Raw genomic sequence first — 24,017 nt, forward strand, 5'->3', positions numbered from 1 at the left:
CAAGGCCAAGACCTCTGAGGATCGAGACAGAGACAAGATTGAGACTTTTAAAGGCTGAGACTAAGACAAGACCAAGACCACGGTCCATCGAGTCCAAATCAAGACCATCTTTGTCATTTTCAACATTTATTTGTATTTTACAGTTATTTTGGCACATATATAGCAATGTTTTTATAAATCTATCACCATTTTATCACTCGTCGAGCGTCAGACCTCAAGACAACAACAAGACAGAGTCCAAATGCGGTCGAGTCCGAGACAAGACCAAGATGAGTCGAGACGAGACCAAGGTCACAAAAACATGGTCTTGAGGCCACTCTCAAGACCAAGACCGGTCTCGACGACGCTAGCAGACGCCCTCCACCAGAAAAGTTGTGCAGTGCATCTTCAAAGTACAGTTTATTGTTGCTTTATTGGAAATGTGTCCTCTGCATTTGACCCATCCTTCAGTGCTGCTGGGACAACCTCCAATACAATCTCCAGATCTTGAGCTAGGCTTGGTATGACTGCAGGATTTTACAGTTGGGATTATGCACCAGAGATTGATTAGTTCTTCCTTTTACCTTACCCCAGTGTCTCCTGAAATCACCTTTGTGGTCTTTCAGTTCCCACCCTTCACAACTCAGCCCAAAGTGCCTGGAGAGTACAAGCGCGTGCAGAAGGTGACTCCAGCTCCTGACAGGCGGCGTGTCTGGTATGAGGCAGGAGAATGTCCCGGGGCACCGTGCCAACACCGAGGCCATATGGGAACCCCACACCCCCCGCCCCCGTCCCATCTGCGGTGACCTGCCCTGAGCTGTCAACAGTTCAAGAGCGCTTGGTGACGGGCTGCTTGTATCGCCGTGGACACAGCTGTGCAGATGTTGTCTTGAATATGGGTAAGGTTTATATGTGTGCTCCCTGTGGGCACTCAGACAGTCACTATGATATTATGCAGGTCCTCTGATGTAGTTGCACAAATAGTATACACTTTAAATTAGGTGAGGCAACTTTTTATGTGGTAGTATTGTATTTAACAGCACTAAATAGACCTGTCACAATAACAAATTTTGAAATTTCTAAACAAAATATATAATGTTAACAAATTCATGCCACTGACACAATAACCTTCAAGTAGAATTTCCCCTCAAAAACGATTGTAAATATTAACCAATCATATCATTTGATGAAATGCAATAAATAATTAGCAAAATAAAACACATAAGTAGATAGTTTGTGTCTATAATGAGTCATAAAATTATGTATTCCACCCTACACAGCTCAAATAAAAAAGTTCCCCTCAGTACAAAGAAACAGTGTCCACAATAAATACTGACCCTCCAAAATTACTGTTCTGTCTATCATTTATTGAACGATGTGTCGATATAGTAATTATTATGACAGGCCTATGTACAAAAGAGGTATTATACAATATTAGTTGTTGTTTGTCAGTTCACGAGTATCCACAGAACAAACTCTCAAACTTGTGGCTGACGATGGTTGTCCTTTTTCAAACTTTTTTTCATTTTTTGTGACAGCGTCTCTACAGAGATACAGTTAGCGGCCCCATCACTCATCCACTGCTGCTGTTTACAATCCCATAAATATGTTTTAAGGATTACTACAGATTATGACAGAGTACACTAGGTTTACAAAACACTGTGTTGTGATGCTGATAGCAGATTATAGGTCAAACATTAATCCCACTGTTTTCCCAATCTCTGTTGCAGTATTATCGGAGGGTTTATTTATTTATTAGTTTATACTTCACTGTCCCCATGCAGGTATAGCCTTTCATTGTAGTGTGTGTACAAGAGAGAGATGGGTGACAGAGGGAGCACAACAGAGCAGGAAAATGAATAAAAGGACTTCATACATTTTTATGACCGCTGCGATAAGGTCAGCCATGTGCTGTGGTTACTAAGCAACGGTGCTTGTGTTGGACTGTTGCAGACCTGAGGAGTCAAAGTCGGGATATTTACTGTAGAGCTGTCTGATGAAAACATAGTAACAATACTGGGTGAATATTTGCATTTGAACATTTTCAACAGGGGATACCAATTTGTAAAAAAAAAAATTGTTTTATTACATCAATTTCTGTATTCCAACCAGGATATCAACAGAACCGATATTTGAAAGATATCCGATCCAGCAAATTTAGCACCGATATCTCATACCAGTATTGGATGATTGCATCCCAATAGCACAACAGAGAGGACTTTTTCAATATCATAGTAAAGATGCACGAACTTGCAAAAAATATGTTCTATTTTCAAAAATACCATTACATGTAAGAAATGTATGTGTTTTAAGGGTACTTGAGTCTAGTGGTCTCAAGGTTTACATTCAGTACAAACTAAGCCAGTGACTTGCAGAGTTATGTGGAAATCATTGATGTTCAATAATTTTTGAGTGGCTTCTTTGAAATATGTCTACACAAAAACACACGTTTCCTTTTAATAGTATTTTAAACGTGCAAGTCTAAATGTTGTTAAATTGGTGGAATTACCTCTGAATGACCCTGCTGTCCACTCAGCCAGTTCAGGGAGACCCTAAGAAGCTGTAGCCAATGACAGAGATCGATGTATGGATCTAGAGGTGGTCCATAAGGGGCCTGGCTCTGTCCACTCAGATGATCACGATGAGGCTCTGTGCTTATGAGTGTTTTTCAGCCTTGTTAAGCAGGACTAAAGCAGGCGCTTAGATGGGCTTGGCTGAGAATGACTTCCAAATGAGTCACCAAACTGAACACACTGCAGTGCAAGAGGAAGTTACTATTAATATATAAATATAATTGTTACGTGAACCTGTTCTGAACTCTCACAAATGCACAGAAAAAGTAGCATGCACAGTTTTAGTACAGATTTTTTTTTATAGCAAAGAGAAATACGGCCAATCCTCTGTCGTCCCAAATGTGGATGCATGTGGAAAAATACCACCTTAAGCTACATTTATGTGTATTAAACAAAACAAAAAACTATCCAAATTATTACTTTCAAGCCTCATTTTCAAAATTTGACTGATCTGGGTCTTTGAACTGTGGTTGGCTTGAAGTTTTAAGCTGAATTTCAATGCACACTTGTACACTTTGTACATTTCCAATTAATGCCACAATGGAGACCCGTGCTATAGGCTCTTTAGGTCCAAAGATATTGCATTGCTTTATATTTGCACACACAGCACTTTTTGTCCCTGTAATGGCAGTGAATGACTCCAATGGGAACATGCTTTCTCTATGTCTTTATTCAGCAGACATGTCCACTCATTAAACTTGAATTGTGTCTCAAGATCTGTGTGCAATTTATGAGCACGGAGAAGGATTCACAGCTGCGCTAATAAAATGGTGCTCTATAGAAATATACATTCTGCGTTATTTTAATTATTCATTTGACTGTTTCATGTATTCTCACGGCCCACTGATGGAGATGTAGTTCTTAAAGGCGTTATCAAATATATATTTATGTTGCGTATACAATATAATCAAAGTACTGTGTTGTTAATAAGTGCTATAAAAGTAAGCCCGGGGGGATACGAGGCTCTCTTATTAAGATTAATAGACAGTTCAGTAATGCAGTGGCGGCTTGCTCAGTATGCAAACAGTACATAACATTTAAATGAGGTGCTCAGAGATCTAAATTTACTATGGCGTCGTAAACAGTTCAACAGGTTCATAATCACCTCAAGCTGAAAACATAAATTCATATTAGCACTTACACAAAGCTAATCTTTGCCAGATCACTTCATAAAAATCAACCTTTTCCCTGCATAATAGTTAATAGTCTGTTACTGTATTGATTTAGAGTACGTTCACACTTAACTGTGACTAAATCTGGACTAGACCAGGACTAAACCAAGACTAGAAACTATAGACTGTAAAAGGAGCTAACCTGCTATCTGCTGCGTTCCAAATAGGAAGTAAGCATGGAGGTGCTTCCGGCTCCATCAAGTTTGGCTCCTCTTGACTTTACATTGAAATATTTTTGCCCTTCTCTCTGTAACTGCTGCTGTGATCCTCGTCATGTTGGTCTTAAAATGTCCTTATTAACATGTAGTATTTTTTCATGGTTACATATTTCACTGCAGTACTTGGACTTGTAATTGAGTAAATTTTTTGCCATGCAACTGTAATCTTTCCACTTCTGAAAACCGTGACGTCGTTTTCAGCTGAATATCAGAAGCTATACTATTGTTTTGCAAAGTTAAGAGCCTTTTAAACTGACTCCATAAACTGTCTCTGTAAATATATAGTCCAACACAAGTCAATGAAAAGACTTGCTCTCAAAGTGTTCATCTATTATGCAGTGAACCGTAAAGAGGATTCTGAAGATGTTACAAAACCCTTATGCAGCAATACAATAAAACCCAACTGGTAATGTCTCAGTATAGTTTAGAAACATTTAGGTTTGTATTTTATTTATTTAAAGGTACACTAACTTTTCCTGGTAGAGGGTCCGCCACTTGTTTGTCTCCATGTAGATCTTATTGCTTTGCGTATATTATTCCACATTAAACTCATCTGTCGCTCTGGAGACAAACAGGTGACAGCATCAGGCCAAGTTACAGGTCAGATCTGTGGAGAGGCACCTGAACTCACTCAACAATGTCTGTTTTTCAATGTAATTTTGAGCGTTAAAACCACGTAAATACAAGATACGTTTGATGTCCTACTGTGGAACATTCCAGGCAATGTAATAGCATCTCCATGGAGACACGTACCAGAAAAGTTCCACAGTACACCTTTAAAGTAGGTAGATGGCTAATATTGTACTTAAGTAGTGCTCCCAAAGTAAGTATAAAGTACACAAGGAAAAATACTACTCAAACTACTTATTGCCAGTTACTTTTAAATAGTTTTAGAAGTATTTTAGCTCACTTTTTTATACAAACTTGATCAGTTAAACAGTTTTAAAGAGTTTTAAACCACAATCTGCATATTTTCAGAGTTATGTTTATCTGTGGGTGCAGAAAGGAGCAGAGACACTGGTGACCATAGACTGTATAAAGAAGTGGACTAAGGGAGAACTAAAAACACCAGGATCACGGTGTTTGTCAATACAAACATTTTAAGACCGAAATGATGAGGCTCACAGCAGCAGTTACAGAGAGAAGGGCGACAATTTTCCAGTATAAAGACAATTGGAAACTATGGATCAGAGGTGGGGACTTGCAAGTCGTGACTTGGACTCGAGTCAGACTTGAGTCACTATTTTTGGGACTTGAGACTTGACTTGATAAAAATGGACTAAGACTTAGGACTTGGATTTGAAGGTCAGTGACTTGGGACTTGACTTGGACTTGAGGCCTGTGACTTGAGAAGACTTGAGAAGCACTTATAAATCTGTTCTTTCTAATCTTTCTATTCTGACTGTAATAATTCACTCTAAGATCTTATCAAGGCATTTAAAAACTACAATTTATCTTAAAAGTCATATAAATTGCAAAAATCTAAGCTACTTTGCTTTGAAGACATGAAATTACTTGAAGCTCAAAGCAGACGACTTGGACTTGATTTGGACTTAAGACTTGAGACTTACTTGAGACTTACAAAACAAAGACTTGGTCCCACCTCTGCTATGCTGGTGACACACTCGTGCACTGGGACAACAGGCACTTGAACTTCTATTATTTCTATATCTAATAAAGTACAATTACATGTAATACAATACAATTACATTATTTTTAAAAATCTACTCAATTACTTTAATATTTTTTTATGAGACAAAGAGAATACATAAGAAACTAAAAAGTAATGCACTAATTAGTTATTTCCACCCCTGAAACATAAACATAAAATGCTCCATAATTGTCCTGAGCTGTTTACCATTAAATAACGTAAGGATTTAAGTGGATAACATCTGTTTTGATCATAACCTCATGACATATGTATCAGCACCTCAGAGCAGGGATTACAGACACAGGGACTGAGCTCTTTAGGGCCAGCCTGTTTTAATCCAGTCTGTTATTCACACAACAGCCAGTGGAAAATAATTCAACATATGGTCTGGAGTGGGCAAAACAATAGGATTTATAAAAAGGAATCAATGTTGGGACAATTATGGGACAATTATGTTTCAACCATAACAATATACCTTTTATAAACTTTATTCAGTAAATGTTCTTATATTAACATAAAACACACATTTAGACACAAGGTTTCAAACATAAAAAGAAGTATTAAGTCTCTAGAACAGTTGTTAATTTATTAGGAACTCACAATTGAGAAGTGTTCATTATGCTAGGGATGCACCAATACTGATACTGGTGTTGAATATTGCCGTGGATATTGAAAAAAATAGCTGGATCAAGTAATGCTAACATGATATTGGTTAAGATTATATCCTAGTTGGGCCTTCAAGTAAATGTAAAAAGACTGGCTGATTTTGTCCTAGAACATCTCATAAGGTTTGAACTTTTATTCATACAAACCTGTTCAGTAGGTATTTAAAAAGGATAAATAACAGTTACATAACACAATTATTGGATCTCTTGTGTAATAAGTTAACTGTGTTTTAAGGAAATAAGTGCCATTCTCCATTGTTACACTAGTATTGGTTGATGGTTGATTCAGTATCGGCAGATACTTTAAGTCAAAGTATCGGTATTGGAACTGAAAAAGCATCCTTAGATTATGTATCAAGCTATAATACTACTTGACATACATAAGGCAATTCATTTGGGTGCGGTGACACTTGTACTTTGCGCTTTGAGACCAGATTAATTGTGATGTAGACTTGGTTTTGTCCTGTTCTGGTCCAGGTTTAGTCCAGGGTTTAGGCCATATTCTGTTGTGGATGTGCTGTGAATGCACACTTCATTTATAATGTCTTTAATTTACTAATTTGTCGTAAATTTAGAGGAGGAAACTTCTAAGGGGACAGACAAAAGACAGCGGCAAAAACAACAAGAGCATAATGTCTCATTTAAAGTTCCCATATTACACTATTTTCTGCTCTAAGTTATAATGTTGTTTCCTTATCTCAAACAGATCTGGAGTTGTGTTTTATTTAATTCACACATTTTAACATACAAACCCTGCACATTTAGGCTGAATTCTTCTCTCAAACAGAAAACTCCCTCTTCCACCTATTGATGTCATGTGGTAATACAGGAGGTGCTCCACTGTGTTTTTAAACTCCATACACCTTCACTAGAATCATCTGGATCATTTCAGCCCTGAAATGGCCAATCTTTACTGAACTAAAGAAGCTGTTAACTTTAAAAACCCCACTTCATGACATCACAAGGTGGCACAGAGCATTTTGAAATTTGGAGATGTAGACAAACTAATAATAAAACATTACTCAGACATGTGTGAATGAAATTAAACACTACTCCAGGTATGTTTTTGAGGAGATAACAACATTATAACATAGGTTGAAGCTCACAAGAATTAATTTTGTGTAATACTTGACCTTAAACAAAACAATATAGCCAATATGTTACAATATGCATGAGGATAACACAGAGTTGTTTACTGCATATGTGGGAAAAAAGGGCAGTTTTACTGTGTATGTGACTGCAGAGGTAATGATAAGTTTTATTTTAGGCACCTGTCGTGGTGTAACTGTGACAGGGTGCAGACAGGTGCTGACAGGTTCTGTATTGGCACAGAATATGAGACAGACAATATCCAGCTTCCCTCTTGCTCCATCTCAGCATAAGCGGACCATTCCCAATCCGAGTGTCATGGAGCACGACTACACTATGGTGTCAGGGATTTACAGGAATCTGCTCCAACTTCACACAGAGTAAAATGCAAATGTGACCGGGAGATTTTAACCTGCAAGTCAGAGCTTGTACACTCACGTTATGCCTGTGCACACTTAAACTCTGAAACAATATTACAAAATAGTGGGGATCATTGCTTATTGGCCCCTCCCACTGATTTAAAGGGCCCACATTATGATATTTTCTGATCTAAGATATAATGTTGTTTACTCATCACAAACATACCCGGAATTGTGTCTTGTTTCTTTAACACAAGTTTAACACACAAACCCTGCATATTTAGGCTGGCTTCTCTTTAACTGAAAACACTCTGTTCCACCTTCACTAGAATCATTTGGATAATTTGTTAACTTGAAAACTACCGCTTCATGACTAGGGAAGTAACAATATCCTAATCTCACGATACGATATTATCACGATATGCATCTCACAGTACGATATTTATTGTGATATTCTGAAGAGGCTAATATAATTGTAGATGGGACACTTTTTTTGCTTTTAAAATACCTTGACAAGATTTTGTTGTGAGTTATTTCTGTCAAAAATTCCAAGAATTCATGTAAAAAACATATTTCTTCATGTTGTTTTCACTGAAATGAATCATGGGATATGTAGTTCTCGATGTTCACAAGCTGTTGCTACTGTAAAACCATGCATTTAAGCAAAGGAACTTGTAATTCGATATATTGTGACAGCCCATGGTATTATTGTGAGACTTCTGATGATACGATATCATGATATTTCGGTTATTGTTACGTCCCGATTCATAACTTTATAAGGTGGAACAGAACATTTTGAGCTTTGGAGATGTAGACAGACTAATAATAAATGATGACTGTGTGAATGAACAAAACACAACTCCATTTACATTATAACTTAGATCAGAAAATATCATAATATGGGCGTTACAACATGGTTAAAGCTCTCAAGAGTCATTTTTGTGTAATATAGGACCTTTAAAATACAATTGTTAGAGAAGATTTTGACATTTTGAATATTAGAATATTATTTGACCTTAAAAATGTGTGTTGTTGGCTGCATGTGCATATATAATGACACATTTCTAAAACTAATTATGTGTATTTTCTGAGTTAATCCTGTGCTCATGATTCTAACCTTAATGTTACTGTCCACACTTTTAATCTTGAAACACTTCTTGTATTTTGAAACACTTCTTGTATTTTTCTATGGGTGACATCGCTGCACTGATCTTCTTTACTGTTATGATTCAGAATGAAGGTGAACTCATGCAGGGGGTGAGAGCTTGTTGAAGTCTGACATGGCCGGCGTTTGATGCCCCCTGGTGCACTGGAGGGGGTTCGGTCTCTGCTTATATTTGTCAAGGTCAATTAATGAATAGGAGGCTAATGCGTGCCAGGACCCCCTCCTTCTCTCGCCCCCGCCCCAAAACAAAAACCGTCCCTGAGGGCTCATAAATTATCCAGGACTCGAAGACTGGATTTGATGTCTTCCAATTAAGACAATTTAGCGTTTTTCTCCTCCCCTTTCCCACTGCCTCCTCTCGCAACATGCCTGCATTGGGTCTCTGGTCAGGTGTGTCCCCTTCCCAAATCTCTCGTCATCACATTCTGCTTTTTAATAACGTGCACTATTCTCTGACTGGACACTAAAACAAAAGATTATTCAAGTATCTCCGCTGTAAAGACCTCGTTTCTCTCTCTCCCCCACCCTGCTGCACCTTTTAAGGCAGCGGATAGAGGGAGATAGATGGAGAGAGAGAGAGAGGGAAGAGAGAGAGAGAAAGAGGGAGGGGGTGAGAGAAGCGACGGCTGCAGAGGAAGCGCGAGGAGCTGGTCTTTTCTGTTCCGCGAGCGCAGGCAGGCAGCAGGGAGGCAGTCTGGTCTGGTGTATGTACGTGTGCGCGCGGCTGCAGTCGGCGGGGAAGATGCTTGTGCTTGTTGCTCGCCGGACGGAGAGAGGCGACGGCGAAGAGAGAATGACTTCCCAGCGCAGCTAACAATCAACTCCAGAGAGAAATCTATAAGAAAACCCCAACTTTTTACGTCTTTTACGCAAACCTGGTATGACACTTTTACGCGCGTCTTTTTCGTTTTTTCTTCTTTTTTTGGTTTGATTATTGAGTTGGCTGCGTGCATAGGCCGGTTTGTCCTATGCTTGTGACTCAGCAGCAGAAGAAGCGGCTCACCTGGACCGGAGTGCACGTGCCACGCTCCCTCATGTTTCCTCAACTGCGCGCTGCACAGGGAGACAATCAACGCAGCGGCAGTAGCGAGGGTCGGAGAAGCCCGTGCGAGCCTCCTCCTCTTGTGCTCTTGTGCTTCATCTTCTTGGATTGAGAGAGAGAGGGAAGGGAAGGAGAGAGGGGCCAATTCACAAGCTCCCCTTTCTTTCTATCTTTCTTTCTTTCATTTGGACTTGTTGATAAATATTTTTGAACGAAAGGAAACGCATAAGAGAAGAATAAGGGAATTTATCAAGATAGTGCAGGAGGGAAGAAGAGAAAAAGCACCATCATTGGATTTTGAACGGAGCGGGGCATGTGGATATTGGCTCTTATCTTTTCCCAGTGCATCCTGAATGGTAGGTTTATGGATTTTGTTTTTGATGCAACTTTCAACTTTTATTAAACTGCACACAGAGAAAGATGTGGAGTGGGTTTTGTAAAAGCGAAGATGCAGGTCCTGCTGGTGCCGGAGATGCGCGCAGGAGCAGGCTGTTGCTATGTCCTGACAGAAGCATTGGAGAGATTTTCAGGGGGAGGGGGAAAGGGGGGTAACAGTTGCGTTAACCTTCATATAGCATGAGAATAGCGAGCTTTGACCACCTGTGCGTTTTAAACTGCAGCTATTAAGAAACTGGGTTTTAGTTTGTCCGTCCAAATGGAGACATTCGGAGTGACATTCAGTGATTGTGCTGTGGACTGATAGGTGCAGCTAACGATGCACTTCAAACTAAATATTTAAAATACTCCTTTTATATTGCATTTAATTTTAGTTAAATCAATTAGTGGTAACCCGCTGCAGGCCTCAGAATACATCCATTCACTTGCCTTGATTCGTAGTAGCTGTGATTAAGGCTTGTTTATTCACTGCACTGCACTGGGCCTCAGCCTTCCTCCATTTTCTTTAGATAATTTTGTTAATTCTAACCTTTATTAAATAAAACAGTTGATTTGATTTTACTTGAATTAAAAATATGACTATTTTAGATTTTTGTCCTGGCACATTTGCATGTTGACGTGGTGTAATCTGCATTTCTTAGCCTTAATCTCTAATCTTTCAGTCCATCTGTATTCTAGTGTGAGAAAAAACACTTAAATCGATTGAAACAATTTATTTACACTAAATTACAGTGAGATTTTTATTCTGAAATCATTCCCTGAGATAAAATTTGTGATAAGAAAAATGTGCTTCTACAGCCTTGAATAGCAGATTAAAGGTGCAAAATGATATTGATTTTATTTTAATCAAAATACACTGCAAAATCTATAACATTATAACACAAACCACACCAGTTTCATCGAGTATCTTGCAGAGAAAAACACAAAATAGGTTGGCTGTGCTTTTTATGGCTCTTCACCCGCCATATTAGAAGCGCAGACATGGAGTCATTTTGGATTGGGGAGGGAAAAAAACAACAACAGACCTATCCTTATCTCTTCAGACCAGCTTTCACCCTTTTAAAATACCACAAGTCATTTCCACAAAAGAGAAATTTCTTTGTAATGTCTTCTGTGTTGTCTTTTACTAAGCGATTGTAACTAGGGTGTGTGTTGGAGGGTGCAGTGGGGAGGACAGGGGGTTTATAGGGTGGAGGGTTGGTTGTGTGTGCGCGTATGATAGGGCAGATAGCAAAAACTGGGCATTTATAGATATCGAATGGGCCATAGCGATGAGATGAGCGTTTGCAAGATCAGACTGGACTAGTGAAAAGTGCAGGGTGCAAGCAAACATGTCCAGAAGGAAAACCATTTTGTGTTTGAATGAAAGCTCTTGTTGAATATACGGCGGATGCACTAGCTTCCAAAAAAAAAAAAAAAAAAAAAAAAGCACTGGAATCCGTTGTTTCGAAGCAATACGATTTCCTTAGGGCACGCTGATGTCCATTTGAAATCCCCCCTGGTGCTCATCCTAGTGTTAGCCTGTTTTGTTGCTTTAGCCTGCACCGCTCTTCCAGTCTCTTTGGCGTTGCAAAATGGCTGCTGCTTTTGCTGCTACAGACATTCTACATGGAAACTTTGAATGGGGAGCGTAGCCACTTGTAATTGATGAATGCTATGCTAGCCTTTCCTCCTCACTGCTGCTGATGCAAAAACACTGGCCACCTCGGTTCATTTCGCTCTGACCTTTTCTTATTGATTTCAAACATACCCATATCGGTTCGTGGGGAGAATTATGACAGATTTCAATTTTGCATTTTTCGTGTTATGGCGAATTTCCGTGTGGTAAACAGAACAGGGAGTAGCTGCGTGTGGCTGAAAGGTACATGGAATAAAAGGCCTTGATTGTTGATCAGACAAAGTGTATTTTTTGCAGTGCACTTATGTTTTAATGAATAGAGATGGGAGAGATTAGCCGTAATAACAGGCTCCCATCAGAATAGAACATTGTGCACCTCTTGTGGACTGTGTTGCTTCCTGAAATAAAGGCTTTTAGGGCTCTGGTCCGGTGCGGTGCGAGCTGCTAAGGTGGTCTCTATGGAGACATGGGTAATGAGTACTGCAGTGTTGGACTGAGCAGCTCCGCGCTCCATTCAGGTGACCCTGGAAATACATTGGATACATCTCTGCACCTATACCTACAAATACCAATCTGTTTTATGTTGCAAATTATTATCAGACCTTTTTTGCATCCTACGTCCATATATTTTACAATTTCCTCATACCTGCTCTTGTAATGCACTGGGCATTTTTCAATAGCACTATAGTCCAAACCCCATTTTGTTCTCAATTGCCAATTTGAGCACACATTTGCAAGCTTGTGGAAGCAGTGGAGATAAACAATCGACAGTGAAATCTGCTGGAGAGTTCACTTCAGTGGTGCTTGAGTCCTTAAAGTGCTCTTGCAAAAGTGTCTATTAAAAACCTAAATGGAAAAGCGACAACATAGAGCTAGTTATGAAGAGAGGAAATTGGGGAAATGGCATAATGTTGTTTCTCAGCTTTGCCAGCAGGGTAAATCTGACACACGCTCAATTGGACACTAATAAGCTGTGTAAATATATACAGCCCGAGCGACTCAACTGGCATTTAATATCATTTTGCAACAGTGTATTTTTAGCTTTTGGGATGACGAGGAGCTGCTGGAGAAAAGGGAACATGAACTTTATCGGCTATCACATATTTTTGTGTAACTGCCACTTTAGATGTGAAAAAAACAAGTATTAACTATTATAGGGAGCTAAAGAAAGATTCAATTCTGTCAACTAGACAAAAGTTAAAAAAAAACAAAAACCTGGACGACTGAGGGATTACACAGACATCACTGGCGGTGCATGTCGATTTTTTTGTTTTAAAAGTTTGTAACATGAGCTGTCTGTGCCTCCAGATAAAATTTTGCTCAGATTACATTAACATTTATTACATACAAGTTCCTAATATTGTTATTTGGTGTTGTCTCTCGTTTTGGTTGCCTGTTCAGCTCTTTGAGTGAATTTTGGAGGGTCTGAGTTTTCACATGAAGCATGGCCTGTCTATATACTGCTATAAATACTCTGGCAACCCAAATTCAGCTGTGATTGTAGTTCATTGGTAACTTTGCTCAAATAAGTTTTCTTCTATTTTTATTTCACTTTGTTTTGGGAAAAATATACATATCTGATGGTGGATCAAGCTGTATAACACATGCTTACAAACAACATGAAAATCCTGCATTCTACGTTTCTTATTAGGAGACATCCATGAACTTATAGTGCTAGTTTTGGTCCGTATTAGCTCCATTCAAAAGTCATAGCAGTTCATGGGATAAAGTAGGTCTGTTTGTAACACAGTCTTTTGGTTTACATCTGTCACTTCACATAAAGCAGCCAGAGATGAACCAGCCCAGCCCCTCAGTCGCCCATTAAGATCAGCACCAGTCAACACAATGTGGGACAGTTGTATTTACAGGGGTCTTAACAGTGACTGGCAGATAGAGTTGATCCATGGACAAGGTTTAACAGAAAATATTATAATACAAGCATATATAGGCCCGTCATGATAATTACTATATCAAGTTCATTATATCATAGATGGAACGAAGTTTTTGGGGGGGTCAGTATTTATTGTGTGCACATTTTCTTGGTGCTACTGGGGAATTCTTGGTTATTTTTTACTGTACGATAAGATTTGAGCTGTAAAAGGATGAATTAATCACTTCTCTGACTCATTACAGATGCAAACTAAGTACTAAAGTGTTTCATTCTGCTATTTATTCATTGTAGTTTGTGTTTTTTAACTATATTATACTTTAATATTTTTTGGGATAATTTTACTTGAGGGTTATTTTGTCAGTGGCATAAATTAGTTTCAGTATTATCATTTATGGTCTATATTTTATTCATGAATATATTGTATTTCAAATGTTTTACCTCAGCTTGATCATAAGGGTCCAGTTGTAATGCATCCTTATGTTTATCCAGATTTGGGACTGACTAAACATATGTATATGCTTGGGAACTACTGTCTACTGTACTATATTTTCAGAGAGTAACCTTAGCTAGAAAACCACAATATTGTATTTTGTTTACACAGACCTACATATCATTTTGGTATAAACAATATAATTAGGTCAACTGTATTTAGTCGTTTCATTTCTCAAGAGTTTTCTGTAGTCATCTAAGCATCGTTTTCAGCTGTAATATTGTCATAAATATAGACGTGAATAGCTTACATATGAAAAAAAAAAACTTACAAAAACATCACATTTTAAATTAATGTTTTTACCCCAAGTGATTTGTTGTTTTAATTTGATATAGCTCTTATTTTTATAAATGTGAAAATACATACAATACATTAAATAAAATACATTACTGAAATTGCATGGCTGGATAAACATAAATGAAATGAAAAAATGAAATATCGCAGATCATGTCCCTTATTGTGTCTTCTGTATCCATTGGCTTGCAATGTTTGCTTTTCCATTGACTTGAGAGCAGAGCGTATGCTAATGGCTGCACATTGAACTGTTAAAGGTTGTATTTAACCCAGGCCAGAGTGCTTAAGGAGATGATAGTGGGTAGTGAGGCAGAAAAAGCAGAGGGAGAGCAGGCGAGCGAGGAGAGATGCACATGGAGCGGGCTACTGTTGTTACGGCGATGTATCTAACGCTTTCACAACCATGTCGCGTCAGCCTGGGCCCTCATGCATGCACAAATACTAGCATCACATAAGAAATAGATTCACACTGATGGAGCTTCTGTCTTGAAAAGGGAAGTATTACAGACTTTTATGAGCTTTTAATTGTGTTTTCCTTAATAGGTTTTCCTCCTGTTAGTAAGTTTTCCTTCATGATCAGATTACTTAAAGTTGTTTATGAATGTTTGAGTAATTAATAGTGCACTGTCCTGCACTTGAGGATTTAGTGCTTAGAAAATTTCAGTTTTCACCTACCCTCTATCCCCACCCACTTCTCTGTACTTTATAATGCACCTGTAAGACTCTCAGTTCTGAACTTTTGAACAGGAAGTCAGTAGATCCACTTCTACTCTTACGCTTTTTTACAGCAACCATGTAATGCGATGTAAGAAATGTAAAATGTTTACTTTCCCCCCAAATAAAATTATGACAAGGACAATGGTCTGATCGTTCTCTCTGGATATATTTCTTGAAGTAAAGGCGCAAAAACACTGGTGAAGATGTAAACTTTTTCCTTTGAGGTACAAGTGGAAAGAATTAACTTGTTCTCATTAATCAAGAATAACATAAACAGCAATAAAAAACATTGTAAAATTTCGTCAGTCAGTTGTTTATAGTCTGAATGGTGCATGTAGGCCTTGGCAGTGTTTTGTAAGAGTCTGCCGGAGGTGGCTAGTATCATGACTAGTAGTATCATTATAAAATAGGCCAGTAGGTTAATGCTGAGGATACAGGTTCTTAAGCTTGTATAAGGTAAGAACATGTTTTGCTCATTGTCTAACACTAATGAGGCAATGTATGGTAAGAGTCTGTAGCTCTGTGATATGAATGGTGCATCTTTTTTCTACTGGTTTGTGCGTAATAGGACTGACTGACAAAAAATTTGGGATTTTGGATGTTAAAATGGCAAACTTCATGCTTGAACTATAAAAAACTTAGACTTACTATTGATCCACAATTGAAAATATTTATACACAGTAGGTCACACATTACAATATATTATAATAACGAAGAGCAAAAGTATTTATGTGATAGTAAATTCAAATTAAGTAGCAGAAATACCAAGAAAAAAGAAAATTGAATTAAAACAAACGCACTGGAAATCCAATTTAAGAATGAATGTGCAAACTGTAAGATTGTTTTATCATTATTTCATAGAATCAGCAACAGCTCCCAATATTTTTAATGTGACATCTAAAAGTTTTTAAAATTACTATTGCTTTTAGATAACACTGTCAGCTGTATATTGTAGTTAATTTTCTTTGCACATTTACACTTAACATCCTTCAAGTAAATCAAAACCCTAAACCATTTTGTCATTTCTGTTAACCCAAGCAGAAACAAGCAGCCATATTTGTCCTCCCTGTGGCTAATTCTATTCATTAGCCTTAGCCCCACTGCCTGGATTAGCATTCTGTTTGCATCCTCTAAACGTGTTACATTTTCAGAGATTGGGGCAAACGCTGTATTAAAAGTCTGTGGCCCGTGGCTGTCCCTGGCGTCGGGGCTCTATCAGGCCTGCCCCTGCACTGATTATGCTAATTGCTGTTTGATCATATGATTAAATTATAATTCCATTAATCCTGGGCACTAAATGTTCTGGATGTCTCGTGTTGTTTGCTGAAGCCCCATGAAGCCTGCGCATATGGCAGGTTTTCATGTTCTTCTGTTTTTCTAATTATTACTTGGTTTGGTGTGAGTTCCTGTAGTAAATATTTATCATAGTTTTACACCAGTTTAGTGGCAGTTTGTAGAAAGGAAAAAATACAAAAATAGAGGAAGTAGTGGTGAGTTCAAGAACGGAAATACCCATGTCATCACCACCAATAAGAGCTTTGTGTTGCATTTTTTTGGTATGAAATGCACTCTATAAATAAAGTTTGATTGACTGATTGAATAATTACATCCAAAATGCAGGAACAATTTCCATGCAAACACATTTTCTAAATGTTTAAACATACACAACAAAAATAGAGCTGTTATCATGTATTTTTATAAGTCTAATCATAATTATTTTGGCCCTTGTTAAGTCAAGTCAGTCAAGTCAAGTGTATTTATAAATGTTTAAAAACAACCAAATGCTGTACAGAGATAATGTAAAATGCAATAAAACGATAATATACAAATATCCTGTTCGGCTTGTGTTAAAAGTGCATTGCATACAAATGATTAACTTTATTGTCGCTACGTAACAGTTATAGATATTATCCATTTTAACTTTTTCTTTAAATATTAATTTTTAATCTTATATGTGTGTTACGTACTTATACTTACTTTTCTCCATGCAGATGTTATTGCTTTGTCTGGGATGTTTCACAGTATGGCATTAAACTTTTCTATCTGCATGGAGACCAAACCAGACCAAGTTACAGATCTATAGTCAGATCTGTGGAGAAGCGACCCCGCTCACAGTCAGAATGCATGTTTTTCTGGGTATTTTTGAGCTATAAAACCCATCTGTAACTGAATAAATAGGTAATGTGTAAGGTAGAGCTGTTTAATGCCATACTGTGGAACATTTCAGTCAGAGCAATCACATATCCATACAAACAAGCACATGACGGACACTCCGCCGTAAAAGTTGCACAGCGCACATTTAAATATAATTCTGTTAACTATGTTTTAGTGAAATGAGTACTGCCATTTGCTCTTTAAGTACACACACTGATGTACTGGCCTGGTAATCATAGAAAACATGATTAATATTGGGTGGGTGGGTTGTGTGTGTGCAGACAGAGTGCAGCTTTAATGTACATCGGTGCCATTTTCTCAGCCATTGCCTGTCTGTTAGTCTCAATTGAGCGTGTATCCATCACAGTGATTTATTACAGCAATGTATAGACAGGCTCATTGGACTAAATAATGAGGCCCTATTCATGGACTTATTCATAGGCTCAGGTTTCATAATAGTGGATTTTAGATCTGAGAGAAGATTGTGTTCCTCAAAATGAAATAATATAAGACCTTTTTTAGATTTTTTATCCCTTTTTTTACCCTTAAATAATAGAGATGTAACAATATATAAATCACATGGTACTATACAATTACAATACTCATTTCACGATATTTATTGCGATATTGTGATGCTAACAAATTTGAAGAAATGGTACTATTTCCTTTTAAAAAGCCTTGACTTGGAGCTGTATTAGTGTCAAAGTCCAAAAAAATTAATGTAGAAAAGTTTTTTATAACACTTATTTTTTCATGTTTTCTGCATTGAAATGGAACAAAAAGATCACTGTCTGTGTAGTTTCCTTCATTTTTTTTAGCTGTTACTTCAAAAAAACAATGCATTTAAGCAAGGAGCTTATAATTCAATATACTGTGACAGCCCACAATATCATTGTGAGAACTTTGACGGTACAATATCATGATCATGATATTTCAATTATTGTTACATCCCTACTAAAAGAGCATTTCACAACTTTTCTAATGAAGGGTCTGTCACCTGCTTGTCTCCATGGAGATGTTATTGCTTTGCCTAGAATGTTCCACAGTAGAGATTAAATCTATTTTAAGGGAGACAACGATAGGCAACATTACAAATCAGATCTGTGGAGAGGCAACCCTGTTCGCAGAGAGAAATAGAGTATTTTTGAGCAACAGAAATACACATAATGAATAAACGTCTGATAGATGTGTTTTATGTCGTACCATGGAACAGAAGCAGGTGGTGGACCAGAAAAGTTGCCCAATGCACCTTTAAATTTGGTTAACTTTTCTATTGTATTTGATAACACATAATTGATTTGTTTATCAAATTCAGCAACTGCAGTAATCTTTTGAAATTGTGTGTTTATATAGTTCAGATTGTGTGTTATTATAAGAAAATTAACCCAATTAAAAAGAAAAAAGTTTTTTATCTATATTTATGCTAAATTATGAACACATTCCTCTATTTTTACCACATATGTTTCTTTTCTGTCATATTAAAATCTCTAAAATCCTTGTGTGTGTGTGTAGCCCGCGCTGATCCCCGTGCATAATCGTCCCTCCCCTTGTGTTTGCTTAGCTGAAATAAGGCCCACACTCTCTCCTGCAGTGGGGTTACTCAAGATGAAAACGGCTTGGCTCTGAGGCAAATGGAGGATGTGGAAGGGGGGTGGGGTGGGGGGTGGGGGGGTGCTCTAAGAGGGGGATGGGCGGAGTTAGGGAGTGGGCGTAGAGGGGGGGTAGGTGGGGGGCTGGTGATGTGAGAGAGGAGAGGATGCTGCAAGCGCAAAGGCAGCAGAGTCTAGTCATCTGACCCACAATCCCATTTAACCCTCTGGATGTAGATTTGCCCTCCGCTGTCACTGCTTTGCCTATTCGGCTTTCTATTTTATCCCCACTAGTTCAACGAGGGGGCAGTTTTTTTTTTACTCTATGAACTACAGCAATGAAAATGTGCACGGTGTTGTAGAGCTAACAGTATTTTATCTCTTTCTTATTTATTTGTAAAGGGACAGTACGTATTAATGAACATTTAAAATGTAAATATGTAAACATTATAGCCAGCGTGGCTAACTTCCATTTTCAGTCCCTTGGCAAGTTGATGTGAAATCATCACAAGCGGGAAAAGTACAGCAACAATCACACTAAATTATATAACACCAGCACACTCACTATACACACAATTCATTTCAAACACTTCATTTGAAGTTCAAAGTCAATAAATAAATAAACATGGGCTTCAGCATTCAAAAGATACAATATTTAGATTTAAATGGTTATTTTCCATGACAGCAGTCCTAATATTATCATTCTGAAACTTATGGATAATGGAAATTCTGTATTATTGTCTATGGGCCCATGTTGTGCTATTTTCTGATCTATTTCCTCATCACAAACATACCTGGAGTTGTGTTTTGTTTCATTCACACATGTTTAACACACAAACCCTGCATATTTATGGTGTGTTCTTCTCTCAAACACTCATTTCCACCTTGTGATGTCATGTGGTAACACAGGAAGCGCTCCACTGTCCATACACCTTCACTAGAATCATTTGGACAATTTTAGCTCTGGAATTGTCCAACTTGAAAACTACCACTTTACATCACAAGGTGGAACAGAGCATTTTGAGCTTTTTAGACGCAGACATGTGTGAATGAAGCAAAACACAACTCCAGGTATGTTTTTTTAATGAATTAACAACATTATAACATGCCTTAAGCTCTCAAGAATCAATTTTATGTGATATAGGTTCTTTTGCAGATCAAAATATAGCCCTTGCTATTTTGTATTTAAGATACATCTTCAAATCTGAAATCTTCCAACATTTCTATTCTCTGCATTTTTCCACACAGAATCTAAAAGTGATATTTGAAAGCCTGCTTTAGCTTGCTCTACCACCATTTCCACATTGGCCTTTAAATGCTCCCACAGTGTCCTAACCTGTTATTCCTGTATGCCTCTATATGGCCTTATGAAGCTATTATTATGCTGTCTATAGGAGCTGACTGCTATGGGGTATAAGTATGGAGATGATCTGTGGGCTGTCAGTCTCATGTTAATCTGTGTGTCCCTGACTGTGTTCACCTGCGCCTGAGCTCCATCTCCTCCCACTGTGTCAGGACAAATCCACTGCTCACTTCTTCAGTATTTGTCGTCTGTAATAGCCTTATATAAGCAGCTCTCTGTACTGTACTGGATAATGTGTTCAGCTTGTGGCTTCACACTTATATTTGGGCTGCTTGTTTCTATGGATATGTCGTAGCTCTGCCAGGAATGTTCCACAGTGTGATATTAAACAGCTCTACCTTAGATTTACTAAATTAGTGGTGGTTTTATTGCTCAGAAATAGCTTTAAAAACATGCATTCTGACTGTGAGCGGGGTTGCCTCTCCACAGATCTGACCTGTAATTTGGTGTGGTTTGGTTTCCTTGAAGGTAGAAAGGTTTAAAACTGCACTGTGAAACATTCTAGACAAAGCTATCTCTATAGAGACAAGCATCCGACGGAGCCTCTAAAAGTTACATAATGCACTTTTAAGAGAAAATTATAGGGCTGAATTATTTTGCAAATTATCGAACTGCATTTTTCTCACCAGCATTGTGATTTCTATTTGCGATTAATATTTTAATAAAAAGATTCTGTTCAAGGTTCATGTTATAAAAGCATCCAGAAAACTTGACAAAAAGATGTTAATGCTTAAAATACTTAAGTATGATTTTTTTGACCAAGATTTTGAGATTTAGACAATACAGGCAAAAATTTAATTCAAAAGTATGAAAAATAGCAAAGACATTTGTCAAATAAGCCTCATATGCAGATTTGTATATGTACAGGCATTATATAGTTAACTACATCTCAAATATACACAATAGTATTAACTGTGCAAAGCTGAAATAGTTATTTGACATGACAAAGCATTATCTTTTAGCCATTTATGTTTTGACTGTACGATTCTGTTCAAAGTTCACAATTTAAACACATCCAGGGGTGTCAACATTTAAGAGAAGACTGAATTCTGAACTAAAACAAGAATCCAATGTATTTCCAAACATGTTTGTAGAGGACTGTACTACAGAGCTATCTGTAATTGTTTACGTAACAAGACACAATATTTTAGAAGAAGAAAATCAGCTAAATAATTAAAACTGATTGCAGTTGGCTTATGACTATTCAGATTTGATTTGCGCTGTAACTTGCAGGCCTAATTGATGATTCAGGGCGTGTCACAATAAATACTATATTGACTTATCTTTAAATACATGAAAGGTGGAACAGTTATTTTTGGGGGTCAGTATTTATCATGTAAACCTTTTCTTTTCTTTTGTTATTGTATGGCAGTGCAATAAGATTTGAGTTATAGAATGTTGACTCAATAACTTCTAGGACTCTGTGTAGATACAAACTAATTATTACTAAAGACTTTGTTATTTATTTATTGCAGGTAATTTTTATAATATTTTAGATTTAGAACTGTTTTTTGGGGATAAACCTGCTTTAGGGTTATGGTGACAGTGGAATACATTAGTTTGTGTTTTGTTTCATTCACAGAGTTTTAACACACACACTTTATTTAAGCTGAGTTTTTCTCTCAAACTGAAAACACTCTGTTCCACCCTATTATGTCATGTGGTACAGGAAGTGCTCCACTGTGTTTTTCAACTCCACACACTTTCACTAAATCATTTGACTAATTTCAGCCCTGGAATTGCAAATCTTCACTTAACAAAAGGTTAAAGGTAGCTGTTAACTTGACATCACATGGTAGAAGAGAGCATTTTGAGCTTTGGAGATGTAGACAGACTAATAAAAGTTTACTCAAACGTGCGAATGAAACAAAACACACCTCTAGGTATGTTTTTGAGGAGTTAACAATATTCTAAAATTTTTTAAAGCTCAGAAAAGTCAGTTTTGCATGATATGGGCCCTTTAAGCAATATGTACTTATTTATATGTGTTATCATGACAGGCCTAATCACACTTTTACTAGTATATCCATGTGGAATAATATGAGGAGATGCTACGCTGGGTACGCGCTGTCATCTCCGTGCTGCGTCACTTAAAAAGGCTAATGTAGCTTTATGAATCTCTGATGTATCTGTTTCCCCTCTCCTCTTGTCTGTGGATGCGCCTATGCAGATTAACCTCATAGCGCTAGCACATGCCCGGCCTTGTTTACTCTCCCTCCTCCCCGCTCCAGTCACTGTCATGTGTCTGTGTTGATTTGTAGCCCATAGTCCGTTTGCTCTGCTGATGTAACTGATTAGGGTCTTGAGTGTGCCCAGGACTCCCCCTCCTGTTGGCGCGCATTTAAATGAGCGTTTATATGCATCAAGCGCCCCACTCCACCGCCTCTCGTGTGGCCCCCGAGACTTGACATCAGAGCGGCTCTCATTGGTTTTACATAGCGCCGCTCGCCACTCAGCTCCACATTATTCATGAGAGCAAATTGGGAAGCGCAGATTTGCTGGAGGAGAGCTTGTCAGTCTTTAGGGCAAGCTGGGTATCGCCTGAGGGCACGAGGAGGGGGCAGGAGCGTGGACTTGGTCTCTGTCGTGATGAGGCCTGTAGTTCGAGCGCTTCTACTCAGTCTGGACTTAAAGCTGCACTGTAGAACTTTTTCTGAGGGCTCTGCCAACTGCTTGTCTCCACGGGGATGTGATTGCTTTGCCTGGAGGATTTCATAATATGGCATTAAACTTCAGTGTTTCCCATAGATTTGGTTCAGCCTATGACGGTTCTATTAATGGGAAACACTGAACTTATTATGTAAACTATAAAACCATCTTATTCAAAATAGAATTATTATGTTTTTTTTTATTATTATGTTTATTTATTTATTGGCAAAACGAAAAACAGGACATAGGCACAATAACATTCAGTCCTGCACACATGACAAAAAAGTTTCAGATCAGTGAATATTAACTGTAGTCATATTAGTAAAATTAAACCGTACTAAAAGCACACAGAGCACACAGATTAAAGATAATACACACAATCACAAGCACACAACAAGACAGAGACATTTGCTATGTGAAGTCAAAACACAAACAGATTAGTTATGTTCAAAATGAAAGTAAACAATATCTGGTTTATTATCTATAGCTTTCTGTATCAAGGTTTCAATCACAATATTTTTACCTTTATTTTGTTCATATTAACATATTTAAATAATCAACTAATTGGAAAAAATTGCTGACTATTCAACTACTATAATAATTGTTATAGTTGCAGTCCTAAAATTTATCTAGCCTGTTCAGTTGCAGGTGTTTTTTATCACAATGGAAATATGTGTTATTACTGTTAGCAGGGTCGCCTCTTCAGTATCTACCCTCTAACTTGGACTAAAGGGTAACCTGCGTGTGTCCATGGAGATACATAAACAAACATTTTGATGGATGGAGAGAAGCAAGTGCCATACTGTACCTTCCATCAGAAAAAACGCAGCAGTGTATCCTTAGTTTTGTTTGTGGCCTTGTGTTTGTGACAATGAGCCTATCCTGTCCCCTGTTCTCTGCCTCTGCTCAGTCTTAATTACCCCCACATTCTGCTCTGCCCCAG

At 37.8% G+C, this 24,017-nt stretch overlaps 1 protein-coding gene across 4 annotated transcripts in view; it reads left to right on the plus strand.

Moving 5' to 3' along the window:
• Window positions 1–779: 779 nt before the first annotated feature.
• Window positions 780–24,017, plus strand: part of LOC110169097 (cell adhesion molecule DSCAM-like) — a 162,636-nt gene continuing 139,398 nt past the window's right edge. For 3 of the 4 annotated variants that reach the window (XM_055148440.1, XM_055148441.1, XM_055148443.1), the window contains exon 1: window positions 9,567–10,269. In XM_055148440.1, coding sequence (XP_055004415.1) covers window positions 10,227–10,269 — 43 coding nt within the window. In that variant the 5' untranslated portion in view covers window positions 9,567–10,226. Of the gene's footprint in view, window positions 879–9,566; window positions 10,270–24,017 lie in introns of those variants that run through there. The other variant, XM_055148442.1, reaches the window with a different exon arrangement.

This window comes from Boleophthalmus pectinirostris, unplaced genomic scaffold, assembly GCF_026225935.1.
Source record: "Boleophthalmus pectinirostris isolate CB_2022bp ecotype Guang Dong unplaced genomic scaffold, ASM2622593v1 HiC_scaffold_12, whole genome shotgun sequence".
Classification (NCBI taxonomy): Eukaryota; Metazoa; Chordata; class Actinopteri; order Gobiiformes; family Gobiidae; genus Boleophthalmus; species Boleophthalmus pectinirostris.